Source organism: Metopolophium dirhodum, chromosome 3 (genome assembly GCF_019925205.1).
Source record: "Metopolophium dirhodum isolate CAU chromosome 3, ASM1992520v1, whole genome shotgun sequence".
Taxonomy (NCBI): Eukaryota; Metazoa; Arthropoda; class Insecta; order Hemiptera; family Aphididae; genus Metopolophium; species Metopolophium dirhodum.
Window position 1 is genome coordinate 25,951,920 of NC_083562.1, and position 21,144 is coordinate 25,973,063.

A 21,144-nucleotide genomic window follows, 5' to 3' on the forward strand; every position below is an offset into this window, starting at 1 on the left:
ATGTGCGCCGCGCACGTCGGTTTCGTGGACATACTTCACCTCGTTACAATATTATTATCGTCATTGTTACTCGAGAGAACCCGTCTTTGACGCATCAGCGACGACAACAACAACAATAATTTAAATAATAGCATTAATATTATTGTTGTTATTATATCACCGTCGAGGGACGTGATGCACGTCCGCGGAAGACACCCGCATGACGTGCCTGTCGGTACGCCGCTCGGTCGTTTTTCCACGGAATGCTACGCATAAAACCGTATCGCTGAATAGGAAATAATCGTCGCTGCAGTCGTGGACCACAATAACGCTCTACCCGACGGACCGACATCACACCGAGGAAATATCGTCTTCCTGGTCCGACGGAAATGCATGAGCGCTAATCGTATTTTGGATAAAAGTGAGTTTTCCGGATCTCGTATCAATGGGGATGATAAGGGCACGGCCACGACTTTTGATGATTAACCTCCCCTCATGGCGTGAACGGCCGTAAAACGATAATGACTAATCATTAATAATAATATTATAAATTATAATGATGACCATCAAAGGCGGACGTCCTTCGCGAAACTAGAACGCGACGTTTGCCATTTTCTAAATATGCAATTATACTGAATACAGTGATGAGGGGATAACTTCCCGCTGGTCGTGTTCAAACGCAGAACGAGTTGAACGATTTTCCCGTGCGAGTGTGTGACATTATTTTTTTTGTCGAATTCCGTGCCAGATGTTTAATAATATTATATTATAGGTACTCTGTAGTTGTCGACAAGGTTGTCTAGTGCAACGTGATAGTGTGTGCCTGCAGCCATTAGATTCAATGACTGCACACTTTTATTCTCTCTTTTCCAGTCGTGGTATAATGTTATTTGTTGGTCCGAAAACATGATGCATCATGATGTAGAGCATTTTTATTGTTTTATTACATATTATAATTATGATAAATGTTTAGGATGTCTATCCTTTTACAATAGATGGATTAAATAAAATTAATTTATACTGTGATTTTACTATCAGTTGGTTGGCGTGATAAAAAAAAAAAAATAATAATATTTAGTATACCTGTCCTATTGCTACTATATGTCTATATCATTAATATCCAATCAATTTGTATGCACACCAATGTCAAATTAAATGTCGACATGAATAGCCATAGCCGTGTAGGTAATCAATATTATTACATTATACTTAAAAGTTAAAACATCATAGCCACAAAATGAATTATGTTAAAAATAACAATTAACTATGAGGTGTTGAGGTTCACCGCGAATTGTAATGTCTTTATCTATACTAGGTACCTTCCTATTTCTGACGATGATTATATGTAACTTTATAACGTAATATAAACAGAACATTTTGCTTTGACCTTTAACCGTCCAGTGTTATTTAAACGTTTATGGTGCGGTAAAGCGGTATTAACAATGGACAAATATTGAATTTCATTTCATATTATTCGATAGTGTGTTATGATTCATAAGTTATGAATAATAGATAAACAATTAGTAGGTTCCTACTTCCTATGGTATTCAATTTGAATAAATTTAAACATTAAATAGTTTTAAACTTCCAGTGTTATCAAATCCATTGATAAAATGTAAATTTAATAGGTACAAAATATATTGATACTATGTATAAGTTTTAAATAACAATTTTTTTTTTTATGGCAATTACAAATTTAATTTTACATAACATTCTAACCAGTGTTCTAATTTGATGTGATCTATACTTAAATGTATTTAAGTAAACTGCATCTACTGTATTTTGTTCATTGTGAATAGTTTTATAAATATTATCCAAAATTAAGCCTAAATAAAATAACCTTCTTTTGATAAAGGTAATAATATCGTATTATTATTATCAGTATGAAAATATTTACATATTTAACACTTGTAAACACTTAGTTTTATTATAGATATTTAATTATTTAGTATTTTTAGATCTATCAAGACTAGATTATATACGAGGTTTCTCACATTATACCATTACTATTTTCTGTAGTTCTGTTCTTAAAATATGTATAATGAATTTTGCAGTGGTGTATTTAGGTTTTTGTCTTGGGGGGAATTGACCCCCCGCAAATACGTTACTGGTATATTGTATATATAACACTTTAAATTCAATTGTCAACCAAAATGATCTCAGGATTCATCTAGGTATCTACAATGATGTATCCTTATTATAAAATTAGAAATGATACTTATTGAATGATGTAAAATTAAACGCTCTTCATCAAATTTATTTATTCAATCTTGCATTCTCTTTAAATTACATTATTTATATTAAAATAAAATAAATTTTACATTTTAGTTGAAAGTATAATAATTAATAACGTAATTTATATTATTCTAGATGGAGTTATCTGATTCATCTGGTAGTTCATCAACTGTGACTCAGTCTATGTGTCATGTACGAGCCTCTGAGTTGTATCCAAAAAGAGATTTGGAGACCGATGAGAGTCCTCCAACTTTAGAACCACCTTTGGTGCCTTTTGTTCCTTTAGCCGGTGAATTTGTTGAATACTTAGGTCGCGGTGCCAATAATACTGTGTTAGCCCTATCCAATTATCGTTTTTATCTAAAAGTATCTGATGAAGGGTCAAAACGAAGAAAAGGTTTTCAAGACAGCAACATACCATTGGGCCTAATTGAAATGATTGAAATAAAAGATCTATTTTACATAATAATTAGTTGCAAAGATTCTCGGACATGCAGGTAAGCATTCACTATGCTTAAATTATTTTCCAAGCAAATACAAAAACTAAATCATTTAAATCTACAATAAAACAATTTAATCTTAGGAACTATTATAAAACAAAAGAATACATATTTTAATGAATTAGGTTTGTTATTTTGGTACCCACAATATATACATATCTATGCCTATATTAATTAAATTAACTTAATGTTTTAAACATCTTGCTAGTAGTTATAACTTTTAATCTATCTGCAATTCTAACATTTTTGTATATTTTTGTTTATTATTTCTGTAGCTTAGGCATTCCTTGTATTACTTTTTATTATTATTACTAAATAAAATTTATAATATTATATAACTATTAATTCTTAAAAAACAACTATATTGTAATAGAGATTTAATATGATATCCTCCTCCATCCCATAAATATTGTTTTCTTTAATAAATTCTATAAAGTATTGAATGAAATATTTTGAACAAATAAAAATAAAAGTATATAGAGACATAATAATATAATAAACAAAAAAGTAATGAAATTAAAACAAAACCTCTAGCTTATATTTGTATGATTGTTATAGTGTTAAAGCATTAATTTTAATATACATTAACCTTGGTTTATATTTCCATTTCATTAAATTTATATGACCACTTCTAAGGGTTTCTTATTCGGGCAGAAGCTTAATTTCTCTAATTTAAATATATGCCTATATATACATACATATTATATTAATATGACAAGTTTGACACAATTTATTTAAAATCTACATTAATTAAACATCCTTACAACCAAAATAGTCAACATTCTTAGAATAATATTATAGTTAAAACATTTTTTTGTAGGTTTAAAAGATACAGCTGTTGTTAGATAATTTTATAAAAATGTAAAGATAATGTACCCTTCATTATTTCACTTTGTAATCTATTTATAATTCCTTATATAACTATATATTTCTGGTAATTGTAGCTTATAAAAATATTTAAGTATATTTTTATCAAACTGATATAAGGTAGTATATTTTGTTATTACAGGTGTACTTTTACTACAAATGATTTATGTTTGGAGTGGTATAAGCGATTGACCAGAGTAATAGCATCACCAAAAAACGTTCAAGATGTTTTTGCGTTTGCATTTCATGCTTGGGCCATTGAGGATCAATGCAATGAAGACATTTCTTCAAACTTAGGGCATGATGGTGATGATGATTATTTTATGAAAGAGGTAAATTAATTTAACAATAATTAGTATTAAACTAAATGCTTTTAACTTTACATTTTTAATATCACTATACAGATTGAAAGACTAAATATAAGTGTTCTAAGTGATAACTCTAAATGGCGTATTTCTAAAGTAAATTGGGACTATAAATTATGTGCCTCTTATCCAAATCGATTATTGGTTCCTTCTTGTATTACTGATCAAACTTTGGAAGTTGCAGCCAAATTTCGTAGTTCTAAACGAGTTCCAGTAATTGTATGGAGGTAAATTATAAATTTAAACTTTTAATTAATATTTTTAAACAATATTTATATATAAGTTCTAATTACATTTTTGTGACTTAAAAATAAAATAAGACATAAGGGTAATGGAGCTATTTTAGCAAGATGTTCACAACCTGAAGTGGGTTGGTTGGGGTGGAGATCATCAGAGGATGAAGACTTACTAAAAGCAATTGCTGAATCTTGCCAAAATAAATCTAAAAAATCTAAAGTAAATACAAACATAATCTTAATAAAACAAATGTGTTTATATGTGATTAATAATCCTTCTTTATAATTTTATTAGAAATTAGTTGTAATTGATGCACGATCATATCCATCAGCTGTTGCGAATCGAGCTCGAGGTGGAGGATGTGAATGTCCCGAATATTATCCTGGATGTGAAATTAGGTTTATGAATTTGGCAAATATTCATGCGGTCAGAAAAAGTTATCACTTACTTCGTCAACTGTGTGCTTCGCCTCCTGATCTTCCAAAGTATGTTCTTTCTAAATAATTTAATATAAATCTATTTTTCTTATTTCTAATAATTTATAAATATTTAATTTAGCTGGTACAGTTTACTGGAAAACACACGATGGTTACATAACATAAGTGGACTTCTTCACGCTGCTAACACAGTTGCAGCAACTATTGAATTTGAAATGCAACCAGTCCTTGTGCACTGTTCAGATGGATGGGATCGTACTCCTCAAATTGTCTCTTTGGCTGAACTTATGTTGGATTCGTATTATCGAACAATTGATGGTTTTCGAGTTTTATGCCAAAGAGAATGGTTAGATTTTGGACATAAATTCGCTGATCGTGGTCAAGGTGAAGATCCGAATGAACGATGTCCAGTATTTATTCAATGGTTGGACTGTGTGCATAATGTGATGTCACAGTATCCTTGTGCTTTCGAATTTTCCAAAACGTACTTAGTCAAATTAGCACAACACACTTACTCAAATCTTTTCGGTACATTTTTGTGCAATAGTGGTGCTGAAAGAAAACGCACAGGGATAGGTACTGCTACATTTTCTGTTTGGAAACATTTGGCTGCATCTGCTGAGTGTAAAAATCATTTATATTCATCTCAACTAGACAATGTAATATTATTGGTATATTTATAAAATTATCTTTTAAAATGACATAATTATATTCAATTTTAGGTTTTATGGATTAGTTGTAATGTAAGAGATATGAATCTTTGGAGGGATTTATATGTTGGACCATTTACTGATGGACCTCAACTAACCAAAACTACTGAAATATGTAATTCTATGTAAGTAACTCGTTAGTCTAATACCTACATAATATTTGAATAAATATTTATTATTAATCAGTTGATAAATATGTTTACATTGAATCATATTGGTGTGTGTCCTCTTAAGAACTTATTTAATATAAATCTTAGTTTTTATTAGCTTTTTACTATACTTTATTGATATTTGTTCATTTTAGATTGGGAATGGAAGGCGAAGGCATAATTGATCCAATAATAAGAATTGATCAGCCTATTGTGATAAATAGTGAAGGTCCATGCATGGAGTTTTCAAAACACGAAGATACAATATCTTTGGATGACAGAGATGATAAATCTTCAGACACAAATTCTAGTTCATTGTCAAGTATTATTGCGGAGGAAAATGGTATAGGTAAACTATTAAAAGGTTTCTTACAATTAACAATAAATAGCAAAGGTGGGGGCATTAATCAGTTAAAAAGTTATTTTTTTTACTTTTTAATTAAGTAGTTAGTTAGTTTTCTAATCAACTTATGAACTTAACTAGTTAAATTGACAGTTGAAATAACTTGGCTTTCCTCAGTCGGTTTAAAAATAATCTATCATTAAAGTTTAGAAATTGTTCGTTTTTATGGTTTTATATGTTATTATTAATATTAAAATAATAATAATCCAATACTATAATAACATTTCTGTTTTTTTTTTTTATATAATTTAGATACATTTTAGTAGAAAATAGACATAATATTATATGATCTTAAGATTGAAATTCGATATAAATTAATTAATATTTGTTAAATTATTGATTGAGATGCGTATATTTTAAATATTTAAGATGACGCTTCCCAATTATGATTTGTTGTCTCCGTCCTACACGTACGAGTGTAAGACATAGCAAATTTTAATTTACTAGTTTCAATAGTGTGCTGTTAATTTTGATGTTAGAATGAATTGACGTATTATCAGACTTTTAGAAGCATTATCTATCTGTGCCTAAGTTTCGGCTTTTATTCAATATTTTAATTTTCAAGATAGATATGATCATTTTTAATTTATTATATTTCACATACCCATTTCTTGGAAATTATAATATTGGAAAATAGCCAATGCTTAAACACAGATTATGTTTTTACCTAAGTTTGTTCATACGTTACTCTATATGAAAACTAACAGCACATTATTGAAACTAGTGAACAAACATTTGCTGTCATACTTCAGTAAGATGGAGACAACGTATGGGTAGCGTCCTCTTAATAATAATGTATAGTAAAATAGGTATATGTTCTGTACATTATTGGAAATTGGAAAGAAGTCGCTCTTTTTTTGATACACATTACAAATTAAAAAAAGTAGATTAACTTTTTTTAAATAGAGTTAGGTAATTGTTTTCCTTATTAAGGGGATTCGATACCGTGATTTTCTGTTTTTGTCTAACGCACACGCGACATAGGATTTTAAATATGTTTTTTGCCAAACATATCAATTGGTCTAATTTTTGATTTTAACTTCTCAAAAAATTAAAATACGAACATTTTTTAATATGACATTTTTAGGAATTTGGGGGATAATATCAAATATGTGGGAAAGTTGATTTCAAGTAGACTTGACGACAAATTCAAATCTGTTTTAAGAATTCTTATCGCTTCAATCAATTGGAATGTTTAGCAAAAAACACGTCTAAAATAAAATGTCACGCGTATGTTAGACAAAAACAGAAAAAAATCACGGTATCGAATCCCCTTAACTTTTAACTTAACTTGAATTAATTATTTTCATAAACTTGCCCACATTTGATTAATACTAAATAGTAATGTATTATATTTTATTAAGTGTATTTTGCTAAATTAATACTATTTGCTATTTAGTATTTAATATTCATGTAATTGTATTTTTTATGATGTAGAACGAAATTCAAGTTCAACTAATTGTATCTTAAACACTGTTGATGGACTACTACCACTTGTAGATGACGTACAAAGTAGACTTCGGCAGTTGAATTTAGAACATAAGGTAAACAAATTATAAAAGTTAACCATTTGTATTAGGTATCATTAAAATGTTTGGTTTTAGACGAGAGAAGCAGCACTTCAAAATGAATTACATGTCACTCGGCTAGTACTGTTGCGGCAAGCAAGCCATCGTTGTATTGAAGCAACAACTACGCCTGATGTGAATGGTCTATCACTAGCAGAGAAAACTGACGATGATGTGCGTAGTTCATTTAAAATTTAAAAGTATCAGCAGCCTTATTTGGTACACTGATACATTTATCTAGTCATGTATTAGAATGAGGGTGGAGTAATTTTTTGAAGGTATCCGTGTGTAGCAGCACAGGAGGAGAGACGACATTGTCGTGGGAACCTGTGGAGTCGTTCGATGCTCAGCCAACTCTGTGGGTACCGGATCACGCAGTTACCCAGTGTATGTCGTGCGACAACAAGTTCTGGCTGGGAAGACGGAAGCATCACTGTAGGCGAGTAAAAGATATTCATTTTAAAATATTATTTTTATAGTTTTATTGGTTTGCATCAATGTTAAGTTTTTTTTTTTACTTTTTTTTTTTTTATTAGAAGTTGCGGAAAAATATTCTGCGCAGACTGTTCACGAAATCTGGTTCCGCTGCCAGCTGAACAACTCTATGAACCTGTAAGAGTGTGTGAGCCGTGTTTTTCTATTGGAGCTTTAAGAAGCACTAGCACTTCAACTACCACATGTAAGCAAGCTGTTGCAGATGATCAAAAAAATGTTAACATAACTTTACAACCGGCACCATCAAATTAAACTAAAATAAGTTATAGGTGAAAGTTGATAAATTTACACACAACATGTAACTTTGTATTCTGTATGAATTGTACGGAATCATTTTTGTAAGAAGTGTTCTGTTCTATTACAATACAGAGTTAAGACATGTTCAGCAAAATTATTATTATGTTTTGTTTACTTTTCTTTGTTATTATCTAAAACTTATTGGTCCACTGACTATTAATTACCCAAATGAGTAGTGAGCATCTTTAAATGTATAATATATAAAAATGATTTTAAGGTGTAGGCTTCTTTATTAGTGGCTATTAACTTTTATTATGGTTACCCCACAAGCTGGACTATTTATTGTGCACTTACAAGTAATATTTTAACTATATCTGTTATGTTTTATCATTTTATATATTATATTATAATAAAAATAAAAATTTAACAATTTTTGGAAGTTTATTTACTGTTATATAGTAATAGATATAACCATTACATATCCTTTACTGATTTAACTTCTTCTGATGTAAATCAAACTGTTGGTATTTTTTGTTATTGTTGTGATTCAAATATAATAATATGTAGTTAATGTAATTTGTATATAAGTTATTTAATTGAATAAAATAAAATACAAAATGGAAAAAAAAAAATAATAACATTTGTTTAATATAATATGCATATATATATAATATATATGTTCACATGTATGTGTAACGTAAAGAAAACATTTACTCACTGAGCACTAAGAAAACAATGGAAATGAGTTTGTCAAAAACTATAAGTATATATTATAATTACAATAGTTTATTTTTTCAAACATATCTCCGCTAAAGCGGTTCATTTTTTTTTAATTCTAGTAATACAAAGACTTATCAAACTTACATTTCATATACAACTTCTAACATCACAGACAAATGGTACATAAGAAAATATTTCTTTGTACTTATTTACACGTTGTTTTCTAAAGATATAATAATGAATTTTTGTACACAAGAGGTTCATAATCTTAAAGAAATTATAATGTATTATATAAAATAAGTATGTGTTTCAAGTTCATTAGAATAAAATTACAATTTTCAAAAATTAATAGTTAATTTTTTGTTTAAACATGCAAAAAGAAAAAGAAAAACGTTTCTGAATTGCTCTGAGGAAATAATTTTAAAGAGAGGTCAGTGGAAAAACACTGAACTTAAAATAAATTAAGAACCCCATAATAAAACAAAAGGAAAAGAAAGAAAATATTGAGACTTTAAGAAGGGCCCTATATATATTTAAAAGGAATAACAACTTTTTTTTTTGTTTTTTTACGATTTTTACACAAAATTGTAGAGGTCACCACAATTTTTACTAATTAAGAGCGACCACCAACCTGGAACTTTTCGATATCCTCGACACTGAGCATGTTGATATTCTGCGACATAGCAGGCATGTTTGGCAAACGCCCAGCACGAGCTTGTGCTAACAGTTCTGGAGAAAACCAACGTGCAAGCTGATTGCTAACAGGAGATTGTACCCGGTTCATGCGAGATTTATCCGCAGAACCATAATTTATACCTTTTTAAAATCAAACAAACAGTATATTCTGTTAATAACTATTGAATATTGATAATTAATTGATTATAATCTATATACTAAGAATTTTTTTAATTTTCATCCTAATAAGAATGTATTTCATTTTTAATTATTGTAAAAGTGTAAACCATGTTTAATTTAAAGATAAATTAATAAGAAGAAAACTCACTGCGACCATTCATATTATTGGATTGCTGCTGCTGTTGTTGTTGTTGAGCTCCGTGATACCTGGGATAATTACCACTCAGTATTTGTTGGATAGTTGTATTGACCGGCCGTTGTTGTTGTTGTTGCTGCTGCTGCTGCTGTTGTTGTTGCTGCTGCTGCATAAACTGTTGTTGCTGGATTTGTTGTTGTAGAGTGTTTATTTGATGCTGAAGTGCATGCTGGGTAACTAAACAACAGTTTGAAAATGTACACATTAATAAACAATAGCAGAAAAAAAGTATTATTATATCTAACCAGATCTTTCATCAGGTATATGGTGTTTGTCTACCAAAGGTTCTGAGGTTGAAGTCATTTTACGTAACACAGACGTTGGAGTAAGGCCAATTCTTGGTTGAGATTGTGACTGAGATGAGCCCAAATCCATAGCACCTTCTCCGCCATATGATGCATTATGAACCTAATTAAAATAAATGCATTAATACATTTAAATTATCATTTTTTCTTTCTATAAGCCACACATACATTTTCCATCCTTTTGTGAGTTTGATCGAGCAATTGTCTTTTAAGCATTTGGCTTTGATATAATGCAGCTTGTTGTTGTTGTTGGTAAACTATATCCTGTTGGTTAGCCATTCTTTGGGCATCTAAAATTAAATATTAGTATTTTTTAATATAAAATATATTTTTTTTATAGTATCATATTTGTAATTAACACATACTGCTTGAATGTTGAAATACTTTCATAAGACAAATAAGAGTTTCGCGATAACGAGACTGATTAGTACTTGTCTTTTTCCATTGCTCTACCAAATGATGTAACATTACTTCACCACGTTTTATTCCTATTGAAAAAAATTTAATGTAACATATTTTATATTTAATATAAAAATATAATATATATATTATACCCATGAGCATTTCTTGTGCTTCGCGGCTTTGCAATATATCTTTGGTTGGTGTGTAGAAATTTACCATATTTTGAAGTTCCACAGGAAGTTTGAACATATTTTGCTTAGACTGTTGTTGTTGAGCAGCCATTGCTTTTGCAACCATAGTTTCATGTTGCTTTTGAATCTAAATAAACAATACGTAATAAAAGATACTAATGAGAAATATTATTCTATTAACAATTTTAAAAAATTTAATTTTATCAAAATAATTAAATATGATCTTAAGACTTATTACGTAAGTTAAAAAATGAGATTCATATGCAGATATCATTTTTTATTAAAATAAATCAATATAAATATTTTCAAAACTGTTTAAGAAAACGTGGCAGCCAGATGTATTGTTTCCGTCTTACAAGTGCGTAACAACAAATTTTACATTCAGCAGGATCATGTTTAGCTCCGTTAGTTAAAAAATTAGATTGAATTGACCTCTTGTAAGATTTTAAAGGTAAAATTATTACCTAGACAATCTTATATTATAGGCTTTTTATTATAAAGCGACTATTGTAAATTGTTTCTATTCAATAAATATTCATTATTTGCTTTAAAATAAAAATAAAATAAAAAGCCATTGAGATTTCCCAGATAATCTTGCCTTTAAATTTTATAAGAAGTCAATTTTTAAACTAACAGAACTAAACGTGATCTGTTAAGCGTAAAATTTGCTACATTACGCACTTGTAAGATGAAGACAACAACACGTGCGGGTGCACGTGCTTTTAAGATGAGCACATATGAATATATATAATCAATAAGTAATAAACTTACATTTCAGAACTAAAAATGGATGTGTTAAATTTAATTTCAACGATAAATTACTGTGTACAAAAAAATTTTCTGATAGACAGCTTTATTTCTAGGGACATTTTGTTACTTTATATTATATTCATATTGCTATTAGTAATATAAGTTTCGTCAAAAACAAGGTACATAATATATTACACAACCTATATAATAAGTTATAAGTAAATGCCTACCATAAATGTGAATAGGTTGTAGTATTAATAGGTTAAAATTACTCTTAATATTTTGGAAATGTCTATTCTGTACAGAGAATGATAATTTAAGTAATAATGGAAAGTTTGCAGTTTTTAAAATAATTTGTTAGTACACGTTCTAAATAACGGTTTGAAGATGTTGGATAAAGACTTACCAATGTTATGTTTTGGAAAGTAATAATGGTTTAATTTGTTTATGCTTGACTAATATTTAAAAAAATTATGGAATAGTAATTATTTTTATATTGGGTACTTCTAATAAATAAAATATTTAGTTTCATGATTATTTACCTGTTGTGCTTCCATGAGCTTCATAACAAGATCATTAGGAACTTGCATATTTGGTTGTTGACTGCGATAATTATTTGAAGAACCATACTGACCTATAAAAATATTTATACCAGAAACGCGTTTAAAATAATAATTGAAATTTCAAATTATTAATAAGTTATATAAAATTGATTATCTATTTGAGGTAAGTATCATTTATTTTATGTTGAGTCCTATGTCTATATAAATATGAAAATATGTAATAATTTATATTAATACATATTCATTTGAGTGTTTATTAATCAAGTACTTCAATAGGACCAAACCATTTACAATTGTATGATTTAAAAGATATTTTTTTAAAGTAAAAATACATACCGGCAGGGTTTTGACCTTGGTTTACCATATAGTTTTGAGGTCCTTGGGCATTATTTAGCATCTGTAATATAATTTTATAATTTATTAGTACAATTATATTTACTGATAAGTGATAATAATTATTCATAGTCGTACAAAAATAAAATATAATACCTGCAATATGGAATAGTTTTGAGAGCTATTTGTTACGTGTCCATCATTATTAGAGTTTTCGTGCTCATTCTGAGGCATCTAAATATTAAATCATTGAAAGTTCAAAAATCTTAGTACTGTTTTCAACTATATACACTTACTTTCATATTTTGCAGTTTTTTTAGTTTCATTTCTTCGTGGAATTGAATATTGTTAAGCGGCGGTGAATAACCATTTTGTTGCCCACTAGACATACGCAATCTAGATTCAATTTCTTCAAGACTTTGAACTTTACCATTAACTTCTAATTACATAAAAAAAATAATAATAATAGTTGAACAACAATAACCATATAATTTCACTACAGTACCTATGAAATAAAGAAATAAAAATTACCTAAATCACGAATGGCAGCTTTAGGATCAGTCAACTGAGGTGCACTGGCTTTAATAACATCCATGATAGCTGGAGGAAGTTTATTATTTTCACTCGATGTAATAGAATCATATGCATTTGTTATATTTTTTGATTCATTTTGATTGTTATGTTTAACCATTCCCATGAGCATTGATGTTAACTGTCTAGGGTCTTCTTCTATATTATCTGTTGCACCTTCTACAATTTTTATATTTAATTGCTATTATAAAATATAATGTATTAGAAATTATGGGAATTATTATATCTTACTATTAGTTGCTGAATTTAACATTTCAGTAGAAGCAGATGAAGCACGACTACTATCATGAGTAGTAAACCATTGGCGGAATCGTGAACCAGCTACATTCCCATCAGTTTCCCCTTCAATGTGCATATCACTTAAGTAATCTGGCTTTAAGAAATCATCAATATTGAAATCATTGAACACATTGTCATTTGTTTTATGCTCAGCATCATAAGCTTGAATGAACTCATTTCCAGTTATTGATTCAGAATCTTTTTTAGTTTGATCTTCAGATTCATTCTACACAGAACAATAATTATAATTTACATACAATTAAAAATGTGAATTTAAAGAACTTTACATTTGGTTTGTCAACTGTCGACCTTTTCTTTTTATCCTCATCTTTTTCTTTTTTAGTTTTCTTAATTTTAGTTTCATTGGCTCCTTTTATAGCTGCTACTGATTCCGTGGATGTAGAGTCAATTGAATTCTTTTTAGCACGGGCCGCTAAATATTTTTTATGTATTATATTGAAATATGTTTTTTTAATTTTTGTGCTTAACATTAGGCTTCTTCAATGATATCGATATCGTGAACTTTTTTTCAGAAATTTAGGTATTGATAATCGTAATATATATCGTACGAAATATTGTTAATCGTAAAATATCAATAATCAATGTACATCAAGATAAACTGATTTTCATGCCAAAGCTCTTGAATAATATATTTCAAAACAATTGATTGTTAATATAATACCCACTAGTTAGGTACTACCTAGTACCCAGTCAATTGAGTATTTGAGTATTGGCATTTATGATAGTCATAGAGATATTGGAATATCGATACCTTTTTTTTTCTCTCGATATTGCGATTCAATATTGCACAATTCAAAACGATATCGATATTCAAAAATATATCGTTGAAGAAGCCTACTTAACATTATTTACTTACCGGGTTTTGTTTTTTTCTTTTTTGTTTTGTCTACAGGTGGATCCTCAAAACCTCGCAACTCAATAGTATCATGTTGAGAAGTTGGGCCATCTTTTTATAAACAAAGATTATATAAATAAATTAAAAAAATTACTAAGTGTGATAATATTATTTTATATAACTATTTAAAAGGACGACGAGCTGTCTGTCTAACAACATAACTAACTTGTCTAAGTATAACATAGCAAATTTGCATTCAGCAAAACCAACATTGTGTTGTTAGTTTAATTATTGCCAGTTTTGTTTATTTTAAATATTAAAGATATATGACATATTCTGAAATAAGATGGTTTTAATGAATGCAGACGATGCATGTCTATTTTTTTTCAGTAACACTTGGGAAAATATTAAAACTAAGGCAGAATTAGGAATAAACAAAGTATTTAATGAACCTAATTATTATTAATAATAAATAATATAAAGCTCTCTTTGGATATTAGCAATTAAATGTAACCCCTCCCATTGAAAATATCTGTGTACACCACTGAATATTGACGTTCTTAATGTTTTAATAAAAACAAATTAACCTGTCATCCATTCTGGTTCTTCTTGTGTTCGATAAGAATCATTTCGACGTCTATCATAATTACTAGAGCCTTTGAAGCGATCATAATTTCTATAACGATCTGTTTCTCCTCTGTCAAACTCAAAATCTTTTCTACGAGGTTCACTAAAAAGTATATTGTTAAATAAATAATAATAGTAGACCAATAATTTAAAAGAAAGTAATAAATACAAACATTGAGCTATGAGATGAAGATTCACGGAAGCCACCTTTACCAAAATTGTAATTATTTGCAATTCCATTTTCTGGCTGACGAAAACCAGAATCCCATGAATCTCGACTCATTAATCGACCACTGCCAACTCGACGAGGTTCTCGAATGGGCTCCCTAAATTTATATTTTATAATAAAAAAATACAAACCTAATAAAACGCATCTTACCTTTCGACATACTGTTTAGCAGATGTATTCAAAGGACTATTTGAACGTTTTGGTCCACTAGAGGCATTCATAGTAACAAAACATCCTGAATTGAAACTACGCCTTTGAGGACTCAAAACTATATCTTGATCCTTTTTCAAACGATCTTTAGCATCCTGAGGTTTTTTCTAAATTAAAAATTATTGAACAAAGTTATCTTATAAAATCCCATTTATATTTTATCATTTAAGTATTTGGGAATACTGGACACAATAAAACATCTAATTTATATAAGTCAATTGGACAATTTGAATTTTAGGCAAATTGTAATCAACAAAATTTGAAAATAATACATTTTTAAATAGTATATAAGTTTAATTCTTCTTTACTATATTTGTTTTGCTAACTACTGCTATCACACATAGCAATAAAAATCTACATCTAAGAGATGCAAAATATAGTTATAAAACCATAGGTACATAAATAATATAAAATATAAACTAAGAGTACATTTGATACCTATTGCAAAAATAAAACAAAACAATACTGTTAATATTAACATTAATAAGAAAAAGTTTAAAATAGTTTAATAAACTAAATATTGATGACTGTTATAGTTGGCAATATTCATGAATGAATTTTAAGGTTCTACAAAATTATACAATAATTATTTATAGAAAAACACTTTATTACAGAACACTATGTTATTTAACCTAAACTAAGTAGAAGATTGATGAAAAAAATCACTCTGTATATATAATTTTCAAATGAATATTTAGATATGACAAAAGTGTAAATATAGTGTTGAGTTGTATATCAAATATATTAATATATATATATATATAGTAGCATAGCCAGGAAAAGGGTTTAAGGGGTTTAAACAACACCTTGATTTTTTTTACAAGCTGGTGTATGTGTCAATATTATTTTAATTTTCTATAAGTATATTTTTAAAAAATATTTAAAATAAGAATATGATACTAACCTCAGTTTTAGGTTCACCATTTTCTGTTGGTTGGTTCTGCCAAGGCGGTAAATCAAATGCTACTGTCTTGGTATTGGTTGCTGGTTTTCCACTAGCAACAGGTCTACTCCCCCTGTAAAAAATAACAGCAACAATTATTTTAACTATTAAATATCTAAGTGGTTTTATAAAACAGACAATAATAATTTATTGCACCCAATTATAAAAGTAGAATATAAAAATTGAATTGAAACTTACTTTCGAGTTTTTCCAGCGAGTTCTAAATCCAAGTCAGGGAAGTTGTCTAAAAATTTTGGGCGCAATTTGGAACTGCTCAAGTTTTGTAATTCCAACAATGCTTCTTTGGTATACTTTTGTGTTGGCTGCTTAAATCTCACTACTTTAACCTTATCTTCAATGGTTGTTTCATTTTCCATTTCATTTGTTGTTATACCTATACAGTTTTAAGTTAATTATTTAGTTTAACAAATAAATATTATTTATAGGTAAACTTTTAGTTAAATATATAAAATTTAAAAGTTTAAATAACCTATTATTCAAAATAAAATACACAAGTTTGAAGTAATACAGTAATACAAACCTAAACATTTTTTAAGGCTATTTGTAAACATACTGTTATAATTTAAAGGTAGTTCTGGAATATTTTCCTTAGAATGAGGCATGGTTTTCAGAACTTTTTTTAACATAGGACCTTGAATACCAGAATGTCGTTTGCGACTTTTAATAACTCTATTTTCCATGGTGTCAATTATTTTATTATTATTAAATACTACACTATCACAAATTAAAATCAAATACTCTTGTATAATATATCATTTAAATAAAACATTTTGAATAACGGAGTTCACATGGGTACTAACTAGTAACTACTAACTAATAAAAATTACAAAAGCTATCAGTTATTTTCTTTGATACAAACAAGTTGGAATTTCTTAAAATTATTTTCTAATAATAAACAATCAGTGAATTATTTCCCCCAATCTATAAGCAATATATGATAATATTATCTTAATACTGTCTGAACTCTAACAAATAGCCAGTCATGTGTAATAACTAATAATATATAAATAAATGAAAACTTGAAAATTAATACAAAAGAATATGTTGCATTTTTATCAAGTTATTGATTGATAAATACTGAACAACTATATTTGTTAAATATAAACTATGATTATTCTACAAAATAATTATTTTATGAATGAATTTGTATTAAATAGAAAAAATAATATAAGTACAAAATTCCTATAAATAAACTTAGCAAACATTAAAAGTTAAACACTCGAAACAAATCTATTAAGTGGTAGATGTAATTAACATAATATGTAACATTCAATGTATGAGTAAGTATGAAAATTTAATTAAATATGAAATACATAATTTACAATTATTGCAAAGGGAGTAATCTATATGTATACCTACATAATATAACCAGTGTAACACAATATAAAAATAACACTGTAGTCCCACTAACAAGCAAAGGTGAATATTTCTTTTATTTTAGTAATATTGATTGTAATTTCAACATTCAATTAATTTAAATATAATTAAAATAATATAATCTATAGTCGCATTGACAAAATATTTCCTAATGAAACAGATAAAGACAGGTATAATAATAAAACTAAATAGCTGAACTGATATTTAGTTTTATAAATTTAAGGTACTATAGTAAGTAAATAAGGCATAAAACAAAGATTCAACTAATTTTGTCATTTGTATATCATGGCAAAGAATTCAATAAGGGATATATGTTTTAATTTAGATAATGTTTGATTATAATTTATTATGTATTGGAAAACAAAAGTTTTTTAAAACTTGTGGCAAAACCAGATTATTAGTTATTGTCAATAATAGATAATGGCAAAGATTACAACTCAGAATTGAAAGATACATTGAAAAATTAACCTTAAAAATAATATATCTGAATATGTCCATACACAAGCCAATGTCTGCTATAATTGGTAGGAATAATATTATAAGAAATAATGACAAATTAAGAGTACCTTATATTATTTACCATTTGATATAAAAATCTACTTATATTTAGATTAGATTTTTATAATTAATATTTTTTACCTGATACTCTGATGTAAATATAAATATGATTAATCTATCAACAAATTGGTATCAATTACATAAAATGAATATCAGCATAAGAAATCTAATAATCTAATACAAAGTATACATGCCTATCTTACAATAAAAATATTGTCAATTGTCATAGACAAATTGTATAACATATTATAAAACAGACCGCATAAAATCAAATAAATTTCAGAGAAATTTATGGAAGAATTATTCCAAGAAAGTGTCTTGCAGTTAGGTTAGATTTAAATCAGAATGTATATCGGTATATTCAAAAATTAAAATGTATAGCTTAGATAAAATATATACTTATTAATGATTTTTTATGTTTTTACTTTTTAATCAGATATATTTTATCCACCCATTATTGAAAATATTTTTTTTAATTCATAAGACATGTTTTTTCCCTAATTTATCTAAATTATTTGCACTTTTATATTCGAAAAATTTAGCCTATAATTAATAGGTACTTTTTAAGTGATCATGAATTCAATAAATACATAATATATATAAGCATCAAGAGTATTGTCAGTGTACGGTTGGGTTTCTCTCTCTGGACCATGCACAATTTAGATACAAATATAAAACGCATTCACATAAAATCATTTTTTTATGTTTTTGAGTAATTTTAAAGTAAAATCAAACATAATAAAAATCGGAAAAAAATGATTGAGAATAATAATATTAATGATATGATATATCAGTTTGTCTAAATATTATCTCTAAACAACTTAATAACCATTGACCTAAATGTACAAACATTTTTTTATTTTAAAGTCAAATTTTAAGTAAAGTAATAAAAAAAAAACAGGTAGGTAGGTCAAACCTCAAAAATATTATCCTCTATAATTTTTGTAATAGGTAGGTGGTGATTTTACTCTACAATAACTCAAAATTATAAAAAAACGATTTTACACGAATGCATTTGATATGTCGTATATGGGTCTCAGAGAGAAAACAAATATTGCGCTGACATCCACTTAACAATTAATATCCATTAAAACATTTTAACTAGGTAGGTACTTACCTATATAATATAAAAATAAAATTCTAATAACATAAATCATGGTGTACCTATACAGTGATAAGAAATTAAAATATAATATATTTGATTACCTATACCTAATCCTCTTATTTATTAATTAATATTTATAGTATACTTAAATTTGATACTCAAAATACTTAAAATACAATTAACATTAAACAGAAAAATAGGATAGGCACATAAATTGTTATTAACTTGAACCAACCTATACAACTAAGATAATTTATAAGACAATATTAAATACATTAGGTAGGTATAAGGTACAATATTTTAATTAATTATTGAGTTAACTAGACCTGACAGTTAAAATTACAAATACGTTTTTAATAAGCTATTTTTGATTTCCTTGGGTACCTACCTATAAATAATTATAACATAAAATGTGCCAGAAGTGTCTTTCACAAGTTAAAATAATGATACATTAGATATTAGATACTAGTCAGGCGACTAAAAAAACAATATGTTAAACAAAAGAAGTGTGAAGAGCGACGAGCAAAAAAAGAAACAACTTTAAAAATTGGTTCCCAGTTCTAGGTCGGATTTACCCACAGATAGTGATTATTCTAAACAGTGTAGTTAGTTTTATAAACTTACCTACATAATACGTAATTTAAAAATGTAATGCATATCTTGTGTGCTTACCTTCATTGTCGCCATCAACCGCCAGATTCGATGACTTGTCGTTGTCGTTGACCATTTCGGACATGTCGACGACGAACAAGCCTTCGGAACGACAAAACAACCGAATATCCGGAAGCCGTTTTTTTCAAGCTGCAATATCGGGCATATAACACACAGACCACAATGGACACGCCAACACAGAGAGTTATAGCTGTCAGAGAATCCACGCAGAGTGCAGATGAACAGGAACAAAACAGTAGTCTCCTGTTGGTGGTACAAGACGATATCGTTATTGTTTCCTGTGCGCGACTGACGGACGGACGGTTATTGTTATTTGTAAATTTGTTAATACCTATTACACTAGTAACTATTATTATTATTATTACTATTATTATTATTATTATTATTATTGTTATTATTGAACGGTGATAACCGCCACCGAATGCGAAGCTCTGCTGCTGTAGCCTGTATTTGGTGCCCCGTAACAGGCGAGGATTTTTAGCGCGTACGTAAACGACGGACCTATGCGAGCGTTAAACTGAAGTATGAAAATAATATACCTACGACGTCGGTGTTCGTTTGGCTGCAACGAAATTAAATAGTTGAACAAACAGAAAAAAAAATTGTTTACTTAGACGATAAATAAATAACAAAAAAAAAAAAAATTTGAAAAAAAATATAGAATCCAAGGGACGATTGCTATCGCAATTCGCTGCACAACATTAAAAAGAACGAGTGAAGCAAACTGGGAAATGAAAGTATCAAAGTATGGAATTTTTTTCTTCTTTTAGATCACAGATATACAGGATGCCTCTTGCCCGGTGATGGGGATAGTTGTGGTGGTGGTAGGTGAATATTTGTGTCATGGAATAAAATATACAAATTTGCTCGAAAATGTCGTTATCAAACGATTGTTTTCAGTAATTTTCAGCATGTACTATTTTATAACCACAGTGCACACTGCACAGGATAGGTTCTGTGCTATAATTGCTATAACCGTGGTTTTTAAGGATTCCGTTGTGTGCTGCTTGCACTGTGTAGTATGTAGCGAATTTCTATAAATTTCTATAAATTATGATCATAGATTTAAACACCCCATCACAGAACTATGATATGATTAAAGTGTGCGGTGATTGATAAATAATAAATATTAAATTGTCCAGCCTGCTAAACTACTGATAAAATGATAACTCGTTCATA

At 28.2% G+C, this 21,144-nt stretch overlaps 2 protein-coding genes across 4 annotated transcripts; one reads left to right on the top strand and one right to left on the bottom strand.

Annotated features, from left to right (window-relative positions):
* The first annotated feature begins 1,127 nt into the window (after window positions 1-1,127).
* On the top strand, window positions 1,128-8,626 carry LOC132941123 (myotubularin-related protein 4). Its single transcript, XM_061009033.1, has 13 exons — window positions 1,128-1,160; window positions 2,350-2,711; window positions 3,724-3,913; window positions 3,986-4,173; window positions 4,267-4,402; window positions 4,478-4,668; window positions 4,742-5,279; window positions 5,343-5,455; window positions 5,635-5,828; window positions 7,320-7,426; window positions 7,487-7,624; window positions 7,729-7,889; window positions 7,987-8,626. The coding sequence occupies exons 1-13, from the start codon at window positions 1,143-1,145 to the stop codon at window positions 8,195-8,197; spliced, it is 2,547 nt and encodes an 848-aa protein (XP_060865016.1). The 5' UTR covers window positions 1,128-1,142; the 3' UTR covers window positions 8,198-8,626.
* A 298-nt stretch (window positions 8,627-8,924) lies between these two features.
* On the bottom strand, window positions 8,925-20,717 carry LOC132941122 (putative uncharacterized protein DDB_G0271606). 3 transcript variants are annotated; one of them, XM_061009032.1, is made up of 21 exons: window positions 20,509-20,717; window positions 19,966-20,208; window positions 16,431-16,626; window positions 16,194-16,305; window positions 15,230-15,396; window positions 15,024-15,176; window positions 14,811-14,953; window positions 14,245-14,334; window positions 13,655-13,800; window positions 13,320-13,593; window positions 13,029-13,247; window positions 12,794-12,936; window positions 12,654-12,731; window positions 12,501-12,561; window positions 12,144-12,235; window positions 10,813-10,978; window positions 10,624-10,746; window positions 10,427-10,548; window positions 10,199-10,361; window positions 9,906-10,130; window positions 8,925-9,718 (listed from the first exon to the last, which is right to left on the bottom strand). In XM_061009032.1, the coding sequence occupies exons 2-21, from the start codon at window positions 20,027-20,029 to the stop codon at window positions 9,516-9,518; spliced, it is 2,940 nt and encodes a 979-aa protein (XP_060865015.1). In that variant the 5' UTR covers window positions 20,030-20,208; window positions 20,509-20,717; the 3' UTR covers window positions 8,925-9,515. The 3 variants fall into 3 exon arrangements, with proteins under 3 accessions (XP_060865015.1, XP_060865014.1, XP_060865013.1); XM_061009031.1 differs by having other exon boundaries at window positions 20,505-20,717; XM_061009030.1 differs by lacking the exons at window positions 19,966-20,208; window positions 20,509-20,717 and adding an exon at window positions 16,774-17,053.
* Between the last annotated feature and the right edge of the window lie 427 nt (window positions 20,718-21,144).